At 44.0% G+C, this 20,101-nt stretch overlaps 1 protein-coding gene across 1 annotated transcript in view; it reads left to right on the forward strand.

Annotated features, from left to right (window-relative positions):
• Positions 1 to 408: 408 nt before the first annotated feature.
• CD109 (CD109 molecule) overlaps positions 409 to 20,101 on the forward strand; it is a 133,232-nt gene continuing 113,539 nt past the window's right edge. The window contains exons 1-2 of the mRNA XM_065911293.1: positions 409 to 630; positions 1,958 to 2,130. Coding sequence (XP_065767365.1) covers positions 557 to 630; positions 1,958 to 2,130 — 247 coding nt within the window. The 5' untranslated portion in view covers positions 409 to 556. The remainder of the gene's footprint in view (positions 631 to 1,957; positions 2,131 to 20,101) is intronic.

Below are 20,101 nucleotides of genomic sequence, written 5' to 3' on the forward strand. Positions count from 1 at the left end.
CGAACAATATACATGACATTTTGTTTCAAGGGGGGAAAAAAAGTTTTCTCCCAGGCTTATTGATTCATACACATTCAACGGCTACCAGCAAATACGCGCCTGTTTGGTGTGTGTTTGCCGTTTTCTCTGAGATTCTGACTCACAGTCTGGAGGACAATGACTGATTTTTTCCCACCTCCCAGAGCGGCCGTGCATTTTTCTCTGCACAAGGAGGGGCCTGTTTACGACCCCCGGGCATCGCCGGCGGAGCGCTCGTGTAAACAGCCCGCGGAGCCGGGTGGCCGGGGGGCGGAGCGGGGCGGCCGCGCCAGGTCGGGCGGGCCGCGCGCCTCCCGCCTCCCGCCCGGGTCTGCGGTGTCGGCCGGGGCGCCGCCGAGCGCCGCGGTGATGCGGCGGGAGGGGTGGAGCCGCCGCGCCCCGGCTGGGTTTGGAGCCCTCGCTCGGCCGGCGGGCGCGCCCAGCGCTCACTGCTGAGCCGGGAGTCTGGGCGAAGCCGGGAGGCGGTGGGAGGCCACACCCCGCGCGAGCCCGCGGCCGCCGCGCAGACAGCGCCGAGATGCGGGGCCCCAGGCTCCTGACCGCCGCCCGCCTCTTCTGCGTGTGGAGCGCGGCGCTGGCCGCCGTCCCCGGGTAGGAGCGCGGGGCGCGCGGGGCGGGCGGGGAGCGGGGGTCCCCAGCCGGACCTCGGCCTGGAGATTGGAGCCTGCATCGCTTCAGCTGGGTCCTCCCTGGGACAGTTAACTTTCTCCATTCACGAGGTTGTTTAAGCGTCTCCGGCCAGGACTGCTTTCTGAAGACTTTATTTTTAGTCCACGCTCCCTCTGAGTTTGTTTCGACTTTTTGCACCCTCCCCCACTCTCCCCCAGTAATGTGTCTTCTTTTAAAGACATGAATGCATATTTTTTCTAAACAAGATGTCTCAACTTTAGCAATGATAAGGTGTGGCCGAGGTGGTTAAGTATGGGTTCAGGTGCAGACTTCGTAGGAAGATAACCAGCGAGACGCTTAAGTATTGGAATGCACTTCCTTCCCCCTCAGCGGGTTTTGCGCTGTAGCCCTAATCCCTGGTCTGGGCAGAGAAAGTGCTTTTAGCAACTTTTTGTGCTCTGCTCCACCTGGAAATGTCACCGCCGACAGATAGTTTAATTTCAGATGGCATATTTTAATCAGTGATGTTGATTAGATGATGTTTTCTTGGGTAGATGCCCAAACATAAAGGTTTGAATAAGAAACAAGCAAAATTCATGTGTGTATATATGTGTGTCTGTGTGTGTGTGTGCGCGCGCGCCTGTGTTTTTAAGCCAAGAAAAAAAAATTACCCTGGGATGATGTCTTCTATAAAGAAGTTTAGAGGCTTGTACTTTGCCAATACTTCTGCATGTCTTAGTGTAAGCTATCCTGTGCTATTTGTGGTTTATAAAATGGAAATACTAACACAGGCCATCCTCTAGCAGTGAATGCATTACTGCATTAAAATTGATTTATGGGAATGTACAACATGATAAATATAGCTAACACTGCTGTATGTTATAAATGAACCTTATGAAGAGAGTAAATCCTTAGAGTTCTGATCACAAGGAAAAAATAAGTATTTTTTCTGTTTCTTTAATTTCATTACTATGTGAGATGATGAATGTTCTCTAAATTTATTGTGATAATCATCTTATAATGTGTGTAAGTCAAATCGTTACCTGTACACCTTAAACTTTTACAATGCTGTAGGTCAGTTTTATCTCAATAAAACAGGACAAAAATTGATTTAGGGGAATGATTATTTTTTCAACAGCCTTTCAATGCAGTTGCTAAATGGAGCAGTGGGGCCACATTAATTGAAGCAGTTACAGTTGACATTGTATAGGGAATCTGTCTCACCATCTATGAAACTTGAGAATCTCAAAAGAATGAAGATGTAAGGATAAGAGACTTCATTTTTCTCTTGTTGTTGGGAACTCTTTAGGCCCAGGTTTCTGGTGACAGTCCCTGGGATCATCAGGCCAGGAGGAAATGTGACCGTTGGGGTGGAGCTTCTGGAACACAGCCCCTCACAGGTCACTGTGAAGGCGGAACTGATGAAGATGGTAGCGAACCGCTCGGTCTCTGTCCTGGAAGCAGAAGGAATCTTTGAAAAAGGTAAGATACACAGCAGAGTCTCACCCTTCTGCGGTAATAATTGTTGTTCAGTTACTCGGTGATGTGTGACTCTTTGCGACCCCATGGACTGCAGCACACAGTCTGCCCTTCGCTATCTCCCAGAGTTCAAACTCATGTCCCCTTGAGTTGCTGATGCCAATCCAACCGTCTCATCCTCTGTCATCCCCTTATCCTCCTGCCTTCAATCTTTCCGAGAATCAGGGTCTTTTCCATTGAGTTGGCTCTTTGCATCAGATGGCCAAAGTATTGGAGCTTCTGCTTCAGCAGCGGTCCTTCCAATGAGTGTCAGGGTTGATTTCCTTTGATTGACTGGTTTGATCTCCTTGCTGTCAAAGGGACTCTCAAGAGTCTTCTCCAGCACCACAGTTCAAAAGCAAAGCATCAATTCTTTGGCATTTGGCATTCTTTATGGTCTAAATCTCACATCTGTACATGCGCATTAATAATTGGAGTGTGCAAGAAATATCAATAACCTCAGATATGCAGATGACACCACCCTTATGGCAGAAAGTGAAGAGGAACTAAAAAGCCTCTTGATGAAAGTGAAAGAGGAGAGTGAAAAAGTTGGCTTAAAGCTTAACATTCAGAAAACTAAGATCATGGCATCTGGTCCCATCACCTCATGGGAAATAGATGGGGGGACAGTGGAAACAGTGTCAGGCTTTATTTTTTTGGGCTCCAAAATCACTGCAGATGGTGACTGCAGCCATGAAATTAAAAAACGCTTACTCCTTGGAAGGAAAGTTATGACCAACCTAGATAGCATATTAAAAAGCAGAGACAAAAAAAAAAAAAAAAAAAAAAGCAGAGACATTACTTTGCCAACAAAGGTCCGTCTGGTCAAGGCTATGGTTTTTTCAGTAGTCATGTGTGGGTGTGAGAGTTGAACTGTGAAGAAAGCTGAGCGCCGAAGAATTGATGCTTTTGAACTGTGGTGTTGGAGAAGACTCTTGAGAGTCCCTTGAACTGCAAGGAGATCCAGCCAGTCCATCCTAAAGGAGATCAGTCCTGGGTGTTCACTGGAAGGACTGATGCTGAGGCTGGAACTCCAATACTTTGGCCGCCTCATGTGAAGAGTTGACTCATTGGAAAAGACCCTGATGCTGGGAGGGATTGGGGGCCGGAGGAGAAGGGGACTACAGAGGATGAGATGGCTGGATGGCATCACCGACTCGATGGGCATGAGTTTTAGTAAACTTTGGGAGTTTGTGATGGACAGGGAGGCCTGGCGTGCTGCGATTCATGGGGTCGCAAAGAGTCGGACACTACTGAGCGACTGAGTGAACTGACTGAATAAAGCCATGTGCTAGGTAGGGTCATGAAGAAGCCCCACATTTTCAGTGGCTTAAACAATACACTTTTGTTTTTTACTCATGTGGAGTCCAAAGTGATGTTCCTGGGATGCTCTTCTAGGGGGAGGTTCTGAGGCCCAGGTTCCTTCCTCTTTGTGGCTCTGTCCTCATCAGTACGTGGCTTCCAAGTCTGCAGGGCAAGAACGTGCATTTCTTCCTGTGGGAGGTTCTTGTGGGCCATGCCTGGACATGGCTCATATCACCCCTCCTCTCATGACCACGCTGAGCTTCACAGGAGTCTGGGAGTGTAGGACAGTGTGTGCCCAGAAGAGGGAGTGGGCATAGTTAAAAGTCTGACACAAGACCATATTTGCGTATGGTTTATATAAACTATGTGTAACCATCTGTCTTTATTGGTTGCAGAGGATTTTACTAAGTAGGCCCATGGGAAGTAAAAGAAGAACTGTAGTTAAAACCTAGTTTTATAGAATATGTTTTAGTTTTTTAAGTGACAAGAAGAAAAGAAAAATAATGTAAAAGTGGAAGCCATTTGTAAAAGAACCCACATCTCTTATTTTAAGTCTGGGTTCTAACTAGGCCCAGGATTAAATTGGGTCAATGAATATCTTCTTTTTTAATACTAAGGGCAAAATAGTTTTGAGGGGTAAAGAGTTAAATATATAAACTCTTTTTTTTCACAATGAAACCAACACTTAATTTTTTCTAATTGAAAGAGTAATATATACTCAGTGCTGGTAACCTGGAAAACACTGTAAGTAAAGAAAATAAACCAAAATCACCTGTAATCCTACCACCCACCTATAAGCACTGTTAACTAGAAGCATGATTACAGGTTTAGTCGTAGGCCAGAAACTGAGGCATAAATCCCTATAATGTTGAGAGTTATCTTTTAAGAGAATAATTTAAGGGCACAGAATGAAGGGTGGATGAGATTCCACAGTAGCTCATTATATACATGTTTACCCTTTACCAGCATAGAGAAATTAATACCATCATGAAATAAGATAAAATCACAGTTTATTTTCATTTGAGATTCTTTCTGCACTGGGAAGTTGACTGACTGGGCAGGTAAATTTGGAGCTGGAAGAGGTGATGCGTGCAGGGGCCAGGCCACTTTGTCTTTTCTATAGGAAAGACAGGAAAGTGGGAGGCCTTGTCCTTGGAGAAGAAATGTTAGTGCTTAAGGTCCGAGATTGAGTCTTAGTACTAGCTGTGTGATCTTAAGCCGGTTACTTATATACTCTGAGCCTCAGTGTCCTCATGTATAAAATGGGGATAGTGTAAAGTTAAAATCAGTATCTAGTACCTGTTAGACACTCAATAAACAACAGCTGTGCATATTGTGAGTAGAAATACTATTGAAGAAGAAGATGACGGAAGCATCATTTACTATTTACATGGGGGCCAACCTCTACTTTCATTATTGAACTGTTTATTCTGAAAATGGATGAAATCTTGGCCTTAGGATAATGGCTAAAGGAAATACTGAAATACCAAGTCACAGCAGACAACACAAGGCTAAATAAAGAGGGGCGGACAGCACTATCCTGGGAGCTTAATGAATTTTTGAAAAAGAGAGAAAATGCACTACTTTCAGGGGCTGTTTCATTGAAAATACCATTGCAAGCATGCTCCCTGTTTCAAAGGAAAATGTTAACTTTGTTATCAGAGGTTGTGAGTCATTGCTCTCAGAACAGATGCTTCCTGTAAGGTTAGGACTTAAGGATCAAGACATTTCTCCCTCTGTCTTCACATCCTTTGCTTTATCTGATTTCTCCAGTTGTAACAATATGTAGATCAAGAAGGACTTTTTTAAATTAATGGGGCCTGGATCTTCCTAGGATTCATTTTATTTCTTGCTATCTAAACACAAGTAATTAAATACATTTTAGGTCTGATTATTTCATCATTTTCTCATGGGGGCCTCCAAGAGGTTACTGCCAAGAAAAGACAGCTTCCCTGGTGGCTCAGGTGGTAAAGAATCTGCCTAAAATGTGGGAGACCCAGGTTTGATCCCTGAGCCGGAAAGATCCCCTGGAGAAGGGAATGGCTACCCTCTCCAGCATTCTTGTCTGGAGAATCCCACGGACAGTGGAGCCTGGCGGACTGCAGTCCCCCTGGGGTCCCAAAGAGCTGGACACGACCAAGTGACTAACACTTTCACTTTCACCTTCTAGCGGAGGTGGGTAAGGAGGGGACTGTTTATGAGTGGCTGTTTCTAGCAGCTGGGCTGTTCTTGGAAATTCTTTGGGTAGGGCAGTATTTCACCATAACCAGAATGCATTTGAATTGCAGCATATACCTTAATGGGCTTCCCAGGTGGCGCTAGTGATAAAGAACCCGCCTGCCCACGCGGGAGATGTAAAGAGTCTCGGGTTTGATCCCTGGGTTGGGAAGATCCTCTGGAGGAGGAGGACGTGGCAACCCACTCCAGTATTCTTGCCTGGATAATCCCATGGACAGAGGAGCCTGGCAGGCTACAGTCCTTCGGGTCACAAAGAGTCGGACACAGCTGAGTGACTAAGCACAGCACAGACCTTAATAAAATCAGAAAAGTATGGCTTGTTCTCAAGGAAAAACTCATTTATTTGTTTGGTATATATGGGGAGAATTTTGTTTACATTTCCATCCTTGAGGCCAGTAGCATGGACTACATTACAGTTAGTTTATTCATTTGTGAATATATCAATTCTATATTTATAGGGAGTCAATTATGTTTATGTATTTATTTTTTGATGAACAATAGCCCTTGAGAAAAATGTGTTTCTAATAAACTTTGAGGAGTTCTCTCTAAGAGTACAGACATGGAAGTGTACTTGTTATTAGAACCACCACCATCATCATCACCACCATCATTATCATCATTTCTGTGGTGAATAGTATAAAACAATTAGTTGAATAAATATAATTGATAAAATTTAGTGGGAAGTAGTTACCAGAGGAGAGAAGATGGAGCAGCTATGGAGATTTGAAATCAAATCAGACTATCTGTTGGTTGGAGAGTGAGTCTCTCCCCTTATTTCTTACCTCCTGGCCTTTACCTCTTCCTTTATTGTGTTGCCTGGGAGTTCCACACCCAATCAAGAAAAAAATGTTAAGAACGTTTGAATTCACAGGTCATAAATAAGAACCAACTCTTAAAGCATATGAAGTAATTGAATTATTTTTGATGTCATTAAAACCATAATTTCTGTTTTATTTCCCATTCTCTTTTTACAGTTTGACATGTTCATCTGTAAACTTTCATTGTTTTTCCTGAATGATATTTACCTCACATAATGAAGAATATACCCTTTTCCTCCACTATTGAATTGTCACTGGTTTCACATACCCCTGATAAAAGATTAAAAAAAAAAACTAAGAAATCTCCATACTGTTTTCCATTAGTGGCTGCTCCAGTTTACATTCCCACCAGCAGTGTAGGAGAGCTCTGTTTTCTCCACACCGTCTCCAGCATTTATTTTCTGTAGACTTTTTGATAGCACAGGGAACTCTGCTCAATATTCTGCAATATCCTAAATGGGAAAAGAATTTGAAAAAGAATAGATGCCTGTATATGTGTAACCAATCACTTTGCTATACACCTGAAACTAACACAACATTGTTTATCAGTGATAGTTCAATATAAAATAAAATTAAAAATAAATTAATAAAATTTCTTTTCTGTCCCTCTTCCCCCCAACAAAGAGAAAAGAAAAAAAAAACCCTACTAAACAGAAAACCTTGACTGTTAACTTGAGTGCTCAGGAGGGCATCTCCTGGCCTGGAGGCCCTGCTTATTTAATTTTGACACCGAGCCTGCTTCCATCTTCCCACGGAAGGGTTCGGGTGAGGTGGACTCTGTATATGTCTGTATCCTTTAACTTGCCTTTTCTTCTTGCCCTAAAATCTTGGAGAGTTAACGGGATGTTTATGTCCTATTTTTTAAGGATGAAACATTCTTCTTTGTCTTCTCCCATCGACTGTGGATTTTTTTGTTTTTTATCTCGATCCACTGGGATGAGAAATCAATATTTTAAAATTTGAGATGTTAGTTGAAGAACTCAAAAAATCACTCAGTTCGGTTTGGATGGCTTTCTGGTGGAAACAAAGCTCCCGAGCATACATTTCATGGCTTGTCGGTAAAAATCGGCGCCACGGTTTTCATGAGCATAGATGAGTTAGTGTGCTATGTGGGGCAGGTATCCTCGGGAAGGTTTTCACAGGCAGTGTGCCAGCAGAGCTCAGTGTGAACTTGTAGCGACATGAGAATTATTTTGAAAGGGTGTGGGTTCTTCATTCACATGTCTTTGGTATGGTGTGTGATGTGTGTAGATAGGTGGGGCCTGAGGAGAGAGGACCAGAGTGTGCTCACAATGAGCTTGAGCTCTGCAGCCAGGCTACCTGACGCCCTCCCATCGGTGACTGTGTCCTTTCTCACTGGGCTTCGGTTTTATCATCTGAAGAGCAGTGGTTTCCGCTTTGTACAATTTCCCAGTTATTGTGAGGATGAAATGAGGTAACATGTTTAGAGCACTTAAACACAGAAGACCTATTCAGGGAGCTGGTACCTACTGTTACTGGAAGATGATGGCAGCAATCATGTCAGAGGCAATTCTTGGTCACATGTTGGGATGATCTTGAACTGGGAACTCTATAAAAGACACTCACACGGAGAAGGAAATGGCAACCCACTCCAGAGTTCTTGCCTGGAGAATCCCAGGGACGGGGGAGCCTGGTGGGCTCCCGTCTGTGGGGTCGCACAGAGTTGGACACGACTGAAGCGACTTAGCAGCAGCAGGAAGGGGGTGGGAAGGGATGTAACATATTAAGTACTGAGTTTCCTTATAGTGTGGAGATTAATGCACACTCTTAACTTCAATAACCCTAGGAGGAAGGCACTATTATCTTCATTTTAGAGATGAGACTGAGGCTGAAAGAGAATAATTGTCCTGGATTAACACAGTAAATGGTATATATCGCCTGAATGTGAAGTTGGTCCTGATGGTTCTTTTGGTTAACTGAATTTGAAGGTTTTCCACCGCCTGGAAGAACATGGAATACTTTTTGGTTGCTCCACTTTGGAATATTGACGAAATGTGGTGTCGGTCTTCTGTGAAAAGCATTTTTTCTCGTTTGCTTGTGGTAGTTCACAGTTGGATCTCATGAAATCTAATCTGGATCTAAGAGTTGCAAGCTGCAGTGCCATCTCTCCTCCTGATTTAGTTTGAGCTTCGTAGAATTTGGGGGAGATGAGCCAAGTCAATCGCCTAGTTCATGGCTGAGGAGATTGAGGGGTGGTGTGTAGTGACTTGCCCAAGGTGAAATGTCTGTTGGTGGTAGAAACTGGCCCCCAAATTTGCAATCCAGTGCTTCTTCCATTATACTCTAGGAAATTCTCCTGACATGGGGAACTGTGTGTGATTTCGGATATATTTGCAGATGTTGCTTTATCTGATACAAACAAAATATGGCTAACTAAGGAGGTGAAAAATGCTTACCTGCATCTTTGCGCTAGTTTCCTATTTCAGCTGAAGGTGGAGTTGCTCTTTATGGACTAATGGTTCTGCGTGGGTTGGGGGCCAGGCTAGTTTTAGAAATTCTATTGCTGTGATTCTTAAAATGTGAGTCATACTTATTCAAAATGCAGATTCATGGTCATCCTCTCAAGACATGGGTAATGTCTGGGAATCTAAACTTTATTTTGAGCAACCACCACAAGTGAGTTTCAGCTGTGCTAAAATGAGAACAACTGCACTTCAGTTAAAACGATTCTCATGGATTGTTACCAGCCAAGTACTGGAAAGCCTGAGAGTAAGAGGCAAGCCTTCACAAGTCTGTGATGATTCAAGGCAGCTGGAGGCCCCGCCCAGATTTCCCTGTTTGCCTTTCAGGTGGCCCGCCAACCCTAAACCTTGGTGTTAATTTAATGCAACAGAGCAACATGTCTTGGCATTTGATTATGAATCAGTGATGGAGTGAAGTTGAAAGTGAACAGACTGATTCTTTAAACTCCAAGTTAAACACGTTCTGCTCTTCTTCTGACACAGAATGAGTCATTGAGGGCTTGTGGTGGAAACAGAAATCAGATCCTGTAAGAATCTGGGCGGGGTTGCTGTTTGATCCCTTATGCCTTAAGAAGACTTTTACAATGTTGGAACTCCTTGTTTTCCTGGTAACATTTCCCCCTGCTAATTTATTATTTATTGCATGGGAGACCTGGGTTTGATCTCTGCCTTTGGAAGATCCCCTGGAGAAGGAAATGGTAATCCACTCCAATATTCTTGCATGGAGGATTCCATGGACAGAGGAGCCTGACAGGCTACAGTCCATGGGGTCGCAAAGAGTTGGACACAACTGAGTGACTAACACGGATTATTTGCTGTGTGTGAAACGTGAATGAATGGGGTGGGCAGGGCAGAAGGAAGGAAGTTTCAGAGGTGGCAGAAGGAAAAGTGTAATATTAAAAGTGCAGAGGCTGAATTTTGATTTCTCATTTGTTTAGAAAGTTTAGTGTGGTTGGTAAGCAGTGCTTCTTGTGTGTGACCCTCTGCCTGGTTCTGTTACATTTTACGTGCAGAACTGTACAGATGTCCATTCATGAGCATTCCACCTCTGCTGATATATTTGGCATTTTGTGGCAGTTACTTCGCAGATGAGAGAAGGAAAGGGTGTGCCAGAGGAAAGTGCCCGGGGCTGGGAGTGGCAGGACTGAGGAGACAGAGCTTTGTGTGTATATGTTTTCTGAAAAGATGTTACTCTCTGGTTTAGTTGAGTGTGGGGAAACACCCTAGGGGAGAGGCCCAGCAGATAGTTTTGAAATTGTAACCAGGGAGAGAGTTGAAGGCATTGTTTTCACAGAGGCAGACAATATTCCAAATGTTGGTGGGAAGGCGTGGCATGCCCAAGAGATAATGCTTATGGAGAGAATGAGGCTGATGACTGGAGCTTGGGAGGCAGAAGAGAAGTCAATGAAAGAGCTGGACAGTGAGCAGCCAAGACAGGGATGGGTTGGAGATGCTGAGATGTCTCAGATGCCAAGGGAAGAAGAAGTACCGAGAAGGAAGTTTTTATTAACTTCCTTTTATTAACTGTGAAGTGTCCTAGAAGGTCAGAGAAGAAAAGGACAGAGTAAAGGGCATTGGTGACCCTCCAGTGAATGAATGCCTTTAAGTTGATTGTTGGGAGCAAAAGCAAGTTTTTAGTAATAAATGGGCGGTGGGGAAATATAATCAGAAAATGTAGAATCCACTCTTCTTTTAAAAAAGTTATTGCAGTAGCCTCCTTGATTGTCCCCCCACCCCCCGCTCCCTGCCGCCCCCACTGATGGCTCTAAGGGGCTTCCCAGGTGGCTCAGTGGTAAAGAATTTGCCTGCCAATGCAGGAGACTCAGGAGACTCGGGTTCGATCCCTGGGTTGGGAAGATCCCTTGGAGTAGAAAGTGGCAACCCGCTCCAGTGTTCTTGCCTGGAAAATTCCTTGAACAGAGGAACCTGGTGGGCTTACAGTCCAAGGGGGCCACAGAGTTGGAAATGACTGAGCATGTGCATGCAACCACACATATCGCTCTATAGTCTGTCCTCAATCCAGTGGCCAGGAAGCAGGCCAGATTTTGTCACCACCCCTCCATCTCAATATTAGCATACATCCAGCCTCCCCATGGCCTGCAAACCGTACACGATCTGTCTGATCTCATTTCACACACCCTCCACCTCACTCTGCAGCCTCTTAGGCGGTCATGCAGGTCCTGCAACACAGCACGAGTGCGCCCCCCTCAGGGCCTCACAGTTACTCATCTCTCTCCTTGCGATACACTCGCCAGATGTCTTCATGACTCAGCTGCTCCAGGTTTTGATTCAGATATCACCTTTGCAGTACACCACTGCAAAGACCAAATGTCCCTCTGTGGAAGTTTGATGGTTGAAAGAGAGGCGGATTGTCTCTTTAAAAACACAGTAGAGGGGCTTCCCTGGTGGTCCAGTGGTTAAGAATCTGCCTTGCAAACAGAAGAGACACCGGTTTGATTCCTGGTCTGGGAAGATCCCACATGAAAAGTGAAAGTGAAAATTGCACAGTGGTGTCCGACTCTGTGATCCCATGGGACTGTAGCCTGCCCAGCTCCTCTGTCCATGGGATTCTCCAGGCAGGAGTACTGGAGTGGGTTGCCATTTCCTTCTCCAGGGAATCTTCCCGACCGGGGAATCAAACCCAGGTCTCCTGCATTGCAGGCAGATTCTTTACCAACTGAGCCACTAGGGAAACCCTAGTGCAAGGGAGCCTGTGTGCCACAGCTGCTGAGGCCTCGAGCCCTGGAGTCCACGCTCTGCAACCGGAGAACCCCGTGCACCCCAGCTAGAGGCAACCTGCACTCAGCCTCAGAGACCTAGCCCAGCCCGAAATAAATACAGAAATATTAAGAAGACACCCCACAGTACTGAGGTAAAGGCCAGGGGTAGATAATTTAGGATAAGAAGTGGGGTCATGTTTAGGAGCATGGGTAAGTGGATTATAGTTAAAAGGGTACTTTTTCCTTTGATATAAGAAAGAAACGGAAGAGAGAAATGTTTTGAAGTATCAGCTTGAGATGAATAAAACTGAAATATGGTTTTAGAAAACCTTGCCATAGTTACCTCTAAACTGTGCAGATCCATCATCTCTTTGTAGAAAGTGGGGATAAACGTTAGAAGTCATGGCTCCCTGAGGAGAGAAACACAGAACTGGGGGTATTCCCTGGTGCTGCCCTAACCTGGGTCCCTGCTGGACTGGGGGCTAGTGGGATGCAAGAAGGGCGGATACCAATACTGGCATGGGGGGGGTACACAGAACAGAGAAGAGAGGGGAGCTGTTTGTGTGGTAGGATGCCTCACTTGGGGCTTCCCAGGTGACGCTAGAGGTAAAGAACCCAGCTGCCAATGCAGGAGACATGGGTTTAGTCCCTGGGTTGGGAAGATCCCCTGGAGGAGGGCATGGCAACCCACCCCAGTATTCTTGCCTGGAGAATCCCATGTGCAGGGGAGCCTGGCGGGCTACAGTTCATAGGGTCACAAAGAGTTGGACACGACTAAAGCGACTTAGCACACACACATGTCTCGTTTGAAGCTTGAGGGGATGGGGTAGAGGCATTTTGTTATCACTGTGTTGTAAGTGGGAGAAGAAGTGACCTTGTGGCTCCTCACATCCTGGTCTGGGCTACGAGGGCCTCATACCAAAGGTGCAGTGATAGAACTGGAAGAGAGGAAATTGTAGTGGGTCCTAGACCTGCTGTGTCTCTTCTGCCCTCATTCCCCTTAGGAGAATCCATGAGTTGACTCACTTCCTTTGCAAGAGTGGGATCCAAGAAACTGATCAAAAAGGATTTGACGGAGGTGGAGGAGTAGGGAGATGGTGGGCAGGTCTGTGGGTCTTTAGTTCTGAAGAAATGATTCATGAATTAAAATCTGAAAAACCAGAGAGGTAAAGTGCTTGGAAACAAACAAGGAGAGACGTGTGTTAAGAGTGCCTGGTAAGCTTCTTTTGGACAAATATTAGGAGTTTACATTTATGCAAATGTAACTGGCAGAAATGATTTACTATTATAAATTTCACTTTTGCTGAAATAATGTTTTAAACCTCCTCAGGAATATAGTTAGTGAGTGAAGTGAAGGTGCTCAGTCATGTCTGACTGTTTGCGACCCCATGGATTGTAGCCCGCCAGGCTCCTCTGTCCTTGGGATTCTCCAGGCAAGAATACTGGAGTGGGTTGCCATATCCTTCTCCAATAGTTAAGACAGGGCATTTACTATTTTGCGAACTCCACTCATTCTTAGGCACCAAATTGTAAACAGCACAAAATTGGTGGCTTAATGTTTGGTGACTGCACAAATTTCCTGTTCTGTCATGCTCCTCACAGGGAAGCAAAGCAGGTTTCATGTCACGTGCCAACGTGGTGGTAGAGTCGGTGGTAGAGGCCACTTACGTTGTTTTCAAATAAAGTGTGGGTTTGCTGAAGTAGAGACTAGGTGGATTAGCTGTGTCTGCCATGCAAGGGATCTGGGAATGTGGTGTGAATGTTGCAAATGAGCCTGTTGGTTTGAAGATGGATGGTCGTCTGAAGGGCCACATAGGGACTTGATCCGAAAACACATGGATAAGAGAAACTATGGAAGAATGGGTGTGTCAAGATACTAACTTGAGAGTGCAGTAAGCTACAGAGGCGTGACAGGGAGGGAGTATGAGGCTTTTTGGACTGATATTTTAGAAGAACTAGCTGGGTCTGTCCTTTGCAGTTTGGGAGACACAGTGGGTTTGAATGGGGCTTAGACACATTGCATTTTCCCCTTGTGGCTCAGTTGGTAAAGAATCTGCCTGCAATGTGGGAGACCTAGGTTCGATGCCTGCGTTGGGAAGATCCCCTGGAGAAGCGAAAGGTTACCCACTCCGGTATTCTGGCCTAGAGAATTCTATGGACTATATAGTCCATGAGGTTGCAAAGAGTTGGACACGACTGAGTGACTTTCATTTTTTCACTAGACACATTGGAACTGGGCCATTACACTGCTTCTTACTACCTGTGTGGCCTTGGGAAGGTCATTCTTCTCATCTAGTCTCAGCGTCTTTATCTGCATAAAGGCAACAGTAATAGTGCCTACCTCACACTCTGTTGTGAGGATTAAAGGACATGATGCTTTAGAGCCGCCCTGTCCATTTTGGTAGCCACTAGCCACGTGTGGTTTTTGAGCTTGCAGTGTGACTCGTGCATATAAAGATGAGCTGTGAGTATAAAATACACACTGGATTTTGAATACTTTTAGTGCCAAAAAGTGTAGCAAAACTCAAAAATTTGTTTTGGGAATGGTGGGATAATAATTATTTCAATAATTTTGTGGGAATATAAATTGTTAACAGCCACTATGGAACAGAGTATGGAGATTCCTTAAAAAGCTAGGAATAAAACTACCATATGACCCAGCAATCCCACTCCTAGGCATATACCCTGAGGAAACCAAAATTGAAAAAAACACGTGTATCCCATTGTTCATTGCAGTGCTATTTGCAATAGTTAGAACACAGAAGCAACCTAGATGTCCACCAACAGATGAATGAATAAAGAAGTTATTGTACATATACACAATGGAATATTACTCAGCCAGAAAAAGGAATGCATTTGAATCAGTTCTGATGAGGTGGATGAGCCTAGAACCTATTATACAGAGTGAAGTGAGTCAGAAAGAGAAAGAGAAATACCGTATTTTAATGCACATATACTGAATCTAGAAAAATGGTACTGAAGAATTTATTTACAGGGCAGCAGTGGAGAAACAGACATAGAGAATAGACTTGTGGACGTGGGGAGAGGGGAGGAGAGGGTGAGATGTATGGAAAGAGTAACATGGAAACTTACATCACCACATGTAAAATAGAGAGCCAATGGGAATTTGCTGTGTGGCTCAGGAAACTCAAACAGGGGTCTTTATCAACCTAGAGGGGTGGGGTGGGGAGGGAGATGGGAGGGAGGTTCAAGACGGAGGGGACATGTGTATCCCTATGGCTGATTCATGTTGAGGTTTGACAGAAAACAACAACATTCTGTAAAGAAATTATGCTTCAGTAAAAAAATGAATTAAAAAGAAAAAAACCCTCATTTAAAAAGTATTGATTACACATTTATTGGCAATATATTGGTTACATGGGCCTTCCCATTAGCTCACATGGTAAAGAATCTGCCCACGCTGTGGGAGACCTGGGTTTGGACCCTGGGTCAGGAAGACCCATCAGAGAAGGGAATGGCTACCCACTCCAGTATTCTTGCCTGGAGAATCCCATGGACAGAGGAGCCTGGTGGACTGCAGTCCATGGGTCGCAAATAGGGGAACACGACTGAGTGAATAAAATGTTATTAAAATTAATTTCACCCTATTCTTTTTCCTTTTTCTGGTTTATTTTAAAAATTTTTATTCTTTTCCCTTTTTTGTGGTGTACTGCTTTAGGACGTTCCCCACGGTGCCTGGCACAGAGTAAACACTTGGGAATGTCAGCTATCTTGTACTGAGCATCTCCCAGCACACACTCTGCCCTGGTGCCTCCCTTGTGAGCGCAAGCCTGTGGCGTGAGGCCAGGTGTGTCTGTATTTTATTTTATTTTTTTTATTGCCAGGTGTCTCTGTTGATGGCTCTTTGATTCTGACTGGAGTGGGCCTTCAGCCTTACTCCTCACCCTTTGAGGAAGGAGAATATGTATCTTCCTAAAAAGAACACCATACTATAGGAGTCAGTAAACTTTTTTTCTGTAAAGGGCCAGATGGTCAGCACAGTAGGTTTTGCTGGCCTGTGGTCTTGGTTGCAGTTACTCAGCCATTGTAGCGTGCAAGCAGCCATAGATGGTGTGAAAGGAGCGTGCTCGTGTGCCAACAGAAATTTATCTGTGGACCCTGAATTTGGAGTTCGTATAATTTCTATGTGTCACAAAACATTCTTCTTTTTAAAAATTTTTCCCAGCTATTTAAAATGCAAGCTATTTTTAGTTCATGAACTGTACAAAAACAGGCATGGGCCAGACTTGGCCTGTGGGCTATAGATTGCTGACCTTGACATGATGAATGGCTTGTATATTTAGCAGCCCAGAGCTTGGCTTAATTGGTTTTTCATTTGTATAGAACCTAACAATTAGCTTATGTTGTACCATTTTATTTATTTTATTTTTAGTGGGCTTTCATTTGACCTATTTTACACTTCAGCAGTTTAAATGGAATAAAACATTGTATATGAAACTCTTAGTAAGAAATTTGTAGAGCTTCCATGGTACCTTAGTGGTAAGGAATCCGCCTGCCAATGTAGGACACACAGGTTCGATCCCTGATCCAGGAAGATCCCACATGCTTCGGAGCAGTTAAGCCTGTGTGGACAACTATTGAGCCTGTGCTCTAGAACCAGGAGCTGCAGCTACTGAAGCCCTTGTGCCCTAGAGCTGGTTACTTTGCAGAAAGAGAAGACACTGCAACGAGAAGCCCGCATGCCACAGCTAGAGAGTAGGCCTCCTCGCCACAACTTGAGAAAAGCCTGCGGTAGCAGCAAAGCCCCAGTGTAGCCAATAAATAACTAACTAACTAAAATCGTAAAATTCTTTAAAAAGAAATTTGTAAGCAAGGAGAGGCAGGAGAGAAAAAAATTATGTAAGGGACCACAGGACATATTTTTGTTTTGTTTTGCTTGAAGTACTTCTGTATTCTGTCTAGAATGAGTTAGTTCACTGAAGAGTTCCTTGGCTTAAAAATGACATTAAATCATGAAGCAGGATCATATTTTTAAGGTTTTGCCTTCCATAAATTTGTGGTGGGAACCCCATTTACCACTTTGTCCATTTGTGATCAAAGAAAATGCTGAATAATGAGGGTACTGATGAGAGAATATTTAATAACTTGGTAAAGAGGTCAAATTTTTTAGCTGAAAAGGTGATTTCCTTAAGTTCTTTATTGTATATTACTGAACAGCAGAGAACTGTCAAAAGTAATTCACCAGTAAACACTAAGTCAGGCACATACATGGTAGAAAACCGTTTATTTCCCGTAGAGAATATTTCTGGACCCGGTTGGATTTCCAATTACACACTCTCCTTTCCTTCAGCGATTTTCTGCAGAGCTGTTTGGTGAGCACAGATGTCAGAAGAGGCAGCCTATGGCATAATGGAGTGTGTTTAAAAAGTTAAGGAAAGGTTAGTTTTTGAGTATGCTTATTACACAATTTAAAAATAGCTTTGACTCTATTTGTAAATCAAATGACGGCCAGCTCTCAGGCCTGTGCCAAGTGTGAAGCTTTAAAACAAGGTTTCTTTTGAGTGGTTTTGGTGGCTCTGGGAAGGCCAAAGCACTGGAGGATGTTAAGATCGACTTTCTGTGGTGGTAACACAAAAATGATCTGAGTTTTACAGAGTTATCTGTGATAACATTGAGGAGGGCTTCACAGAACAGAATGTATGTTTAGTCAGTGATTAAGAGTGATATGCAGCTTTTTGGGAGGTGGTTACTATTTCCTGTGTCTGAGTCTCAGCAAAAGGCCCCAGCAAAAGGGAGAAAAAAATGCTCACAACGATTTGGAGATACCATCTATTTCATCTTCAACCTAGAAGCCCCAGAGAAAGAGATGACTGTTTCTCATTGGCACTCGTACCACACTGCTCTTAATTTTATATTTGGCTACTGTAAATTATTGCTAGAATGTTAGGACTTTCAAATAAGACTTACCCAGTGCCTGGGAGATTCCAAACTGCCCTTGTAAATTTAGAGGGAAGACAGCAAGTTAAAAAAAAATGTCAAGTACTTGAAGTTGACCTTTTAATAAGGACACATGGAACAAGTGAGGGCTTTAAGTTGGATCCAGCAAGATTGAGGGGTAGGCAGACCTCTCTCCTTCTGCACCCCAGCTTTTGGGGGCTGCTGTGTGTTTCTTGGGTCTGTGGTAGACATGGTTACCTGTCAGAGCAGTGAGACCCAGGCTTGCAGTCTACCCCCTCTTCCAATTTCTCTCTGATGAGAAGATCCCTCAAAACTTTGACTTTATGAAGAGCTGCATTAAAATTTGTTGTGTGACTCAGGGAACTCAAACAGGGGATCTGTATCAACCTAGAGGCGTGGGATGGGGAGGGAGGTCCAAAGAGGGAGGGGACACATGTATACCTGTGGCTGATCTATATTGATGTTTGACAGAAAACAACAAAATTCTGTAAAGCAATTATCTTCAATTAAAAAATAAAAAAATAAAGTTTTTCCATGAATGGGATTTCCTGGACTTCAGATCTGGGTAGCTGGCTTTGAATTGCTGAAATGCTTGACCTCCTATTAATCAACCTACTGGATTTATTTGGATTGTAGACTCGAAGCTGCTTTTTTATTTTCTCCTTGCTTAGTGTCATGTAGATAAAAATAAATTACTCCCCGCCCCCTGCCCCCAGCACACACGCACACGCGCACACACTCACACACACTCGCAGTCTTTAGTCTTTGTGAGTTTGCCAGTGACGGGAGGTAACTCGCTTGTCAGGCCCTGGTAGAAAGGAAGCACATTGCTTCCTCCAGTCACGGGACTGACAAAATAGGCAACCCTGATGGTTTATCTTAAAGATGTGAAAAATCAGTGACTCTCTATAATCACACGTGCTGGTTTGCTGGGCGAAGAGCTCCTTGCAGTTTAATATTTTTGATTTTATTCCACGGTGGGACACTGTGGTGGGGTGCCATGGTCCCCCTCCCAGAACCAGCGCATCAGGGATGAAGACTTATTCTCTGAAATCGCTGGGGGATGTTGCAGCCCGCTGCCTTCTGAGCTGACTCTTTGGGGACTGCAGCCACAGGGAGATTCGTCCTGCACCCTCCTTGGGGGAGGCCCAGCTTCCCCGCTAGCCCTACTCGGGGCAGCTCTCAGGGGTCAGATTGGCTTCTGAGGGCTCCCGACGGATGTCTCTGGAGTCTGCATTGCAGCTCCTTCCCTCCTCCTCCCCAGTCCTGCCTCCACAACCCCCTCTTCTCCAGGGCTGACCCCAGGTGGACGCCCTGCTCTTTCATCACCATCTCAGAATCAGCTTCCCAGGGAACCCAACCTTAGACACATGTGGTTGTTTCCTTCGAAGATGAGTTTTTCCAATCTTGAAGTTAACTTCAAATGTATCAAGACTGTGTAGTGTGAAGAAGTGATAAAAAGAGCTGAGAAATTGTCCAGTGTGTATCTCCTTTTCAGAAGGTTCTTGTATTATACGAATTGTTTAATGAGCTCCACCACTGAAGCTCCTATAAGGGCGGGGAGAAACATCATGGTATAGTGTCTAGGTTCCCCGTGATGATTAACGTAGAGTTGAGGGGAGCAGGGAGTCCAAGAAGATTGTGATTTTGAACCTGCCTGACTGAGGGAGTAAGGAGCATACACAAAGAGGCTACCCAGGATGTGCAGCTTTTATGTAATCAAAGGTGGGTAGAATACAAGAGCAAAAGTACAGCTGCTGGTAGAAACAGAGGCAGTGGCTTAGAATCTCGGCTCTGTTACTGCTCTTTTATGTGACTGGGGAACTCACTTAAGGTCTCTGTGATTCAGGTTCTCATTTGTAAAATAAGGATAATAATACTTGAAATTGCTAGAGAATCTTTTTACTTTAAATGTGTACCAGTTATCTATTGCTGTGAATGAACCATTCAACACTTAGGAGCTTCAAACAGCCATAGTTTATTATTTCTCACGAGCCTTAGTCCTTCCACATATACACACAAGATTGGTAATTTGTCTTAATCAGTTATTATCATAATTGTTGTGAAATTTTCTAATTCCATGATTCCTTCTACATTTATTAATTGGAATTCTATGGTAAAGAATAACTTTTTCAGAATGTAGAACAATCTCTTTGCTCTACAGGAGAAATTAATACAACGTTGTAAATCAACTACCCTTCAATAAAATTAATTTAAAATAGTAAAAAAAGAATAACTTTTTCTTCTCCCTCATTTAAATTATATACCAGCATAAATTCATAGACTCTTATTTTATTCTGTAGGTTATACTCCATTATTTATTTGAATGTTTCAGTTGTCTGACCATTATCATAATAATGTTCAATCTGAACATTCTCATAAATGAAAAATTATTTTTGCAGATTTCCCATATTATTCCTGACACCATGCATGCCTAGCTTTCTCTATTATC

This window comes from Muntiacus reevesi, chromosome 19 (genome assembly GCF_963930625.1).
Source record: "Muntiacus reevesi chromosome 19, mMunRee1.1, whole genome shotgun sequence".
Classification (NCBI taxonomy): Eukaryota; Metazoa; Chordata; class Mammalia; order Artiodactyla; family Cervidae; genus Muntiacus; species Muntiacus reevesi.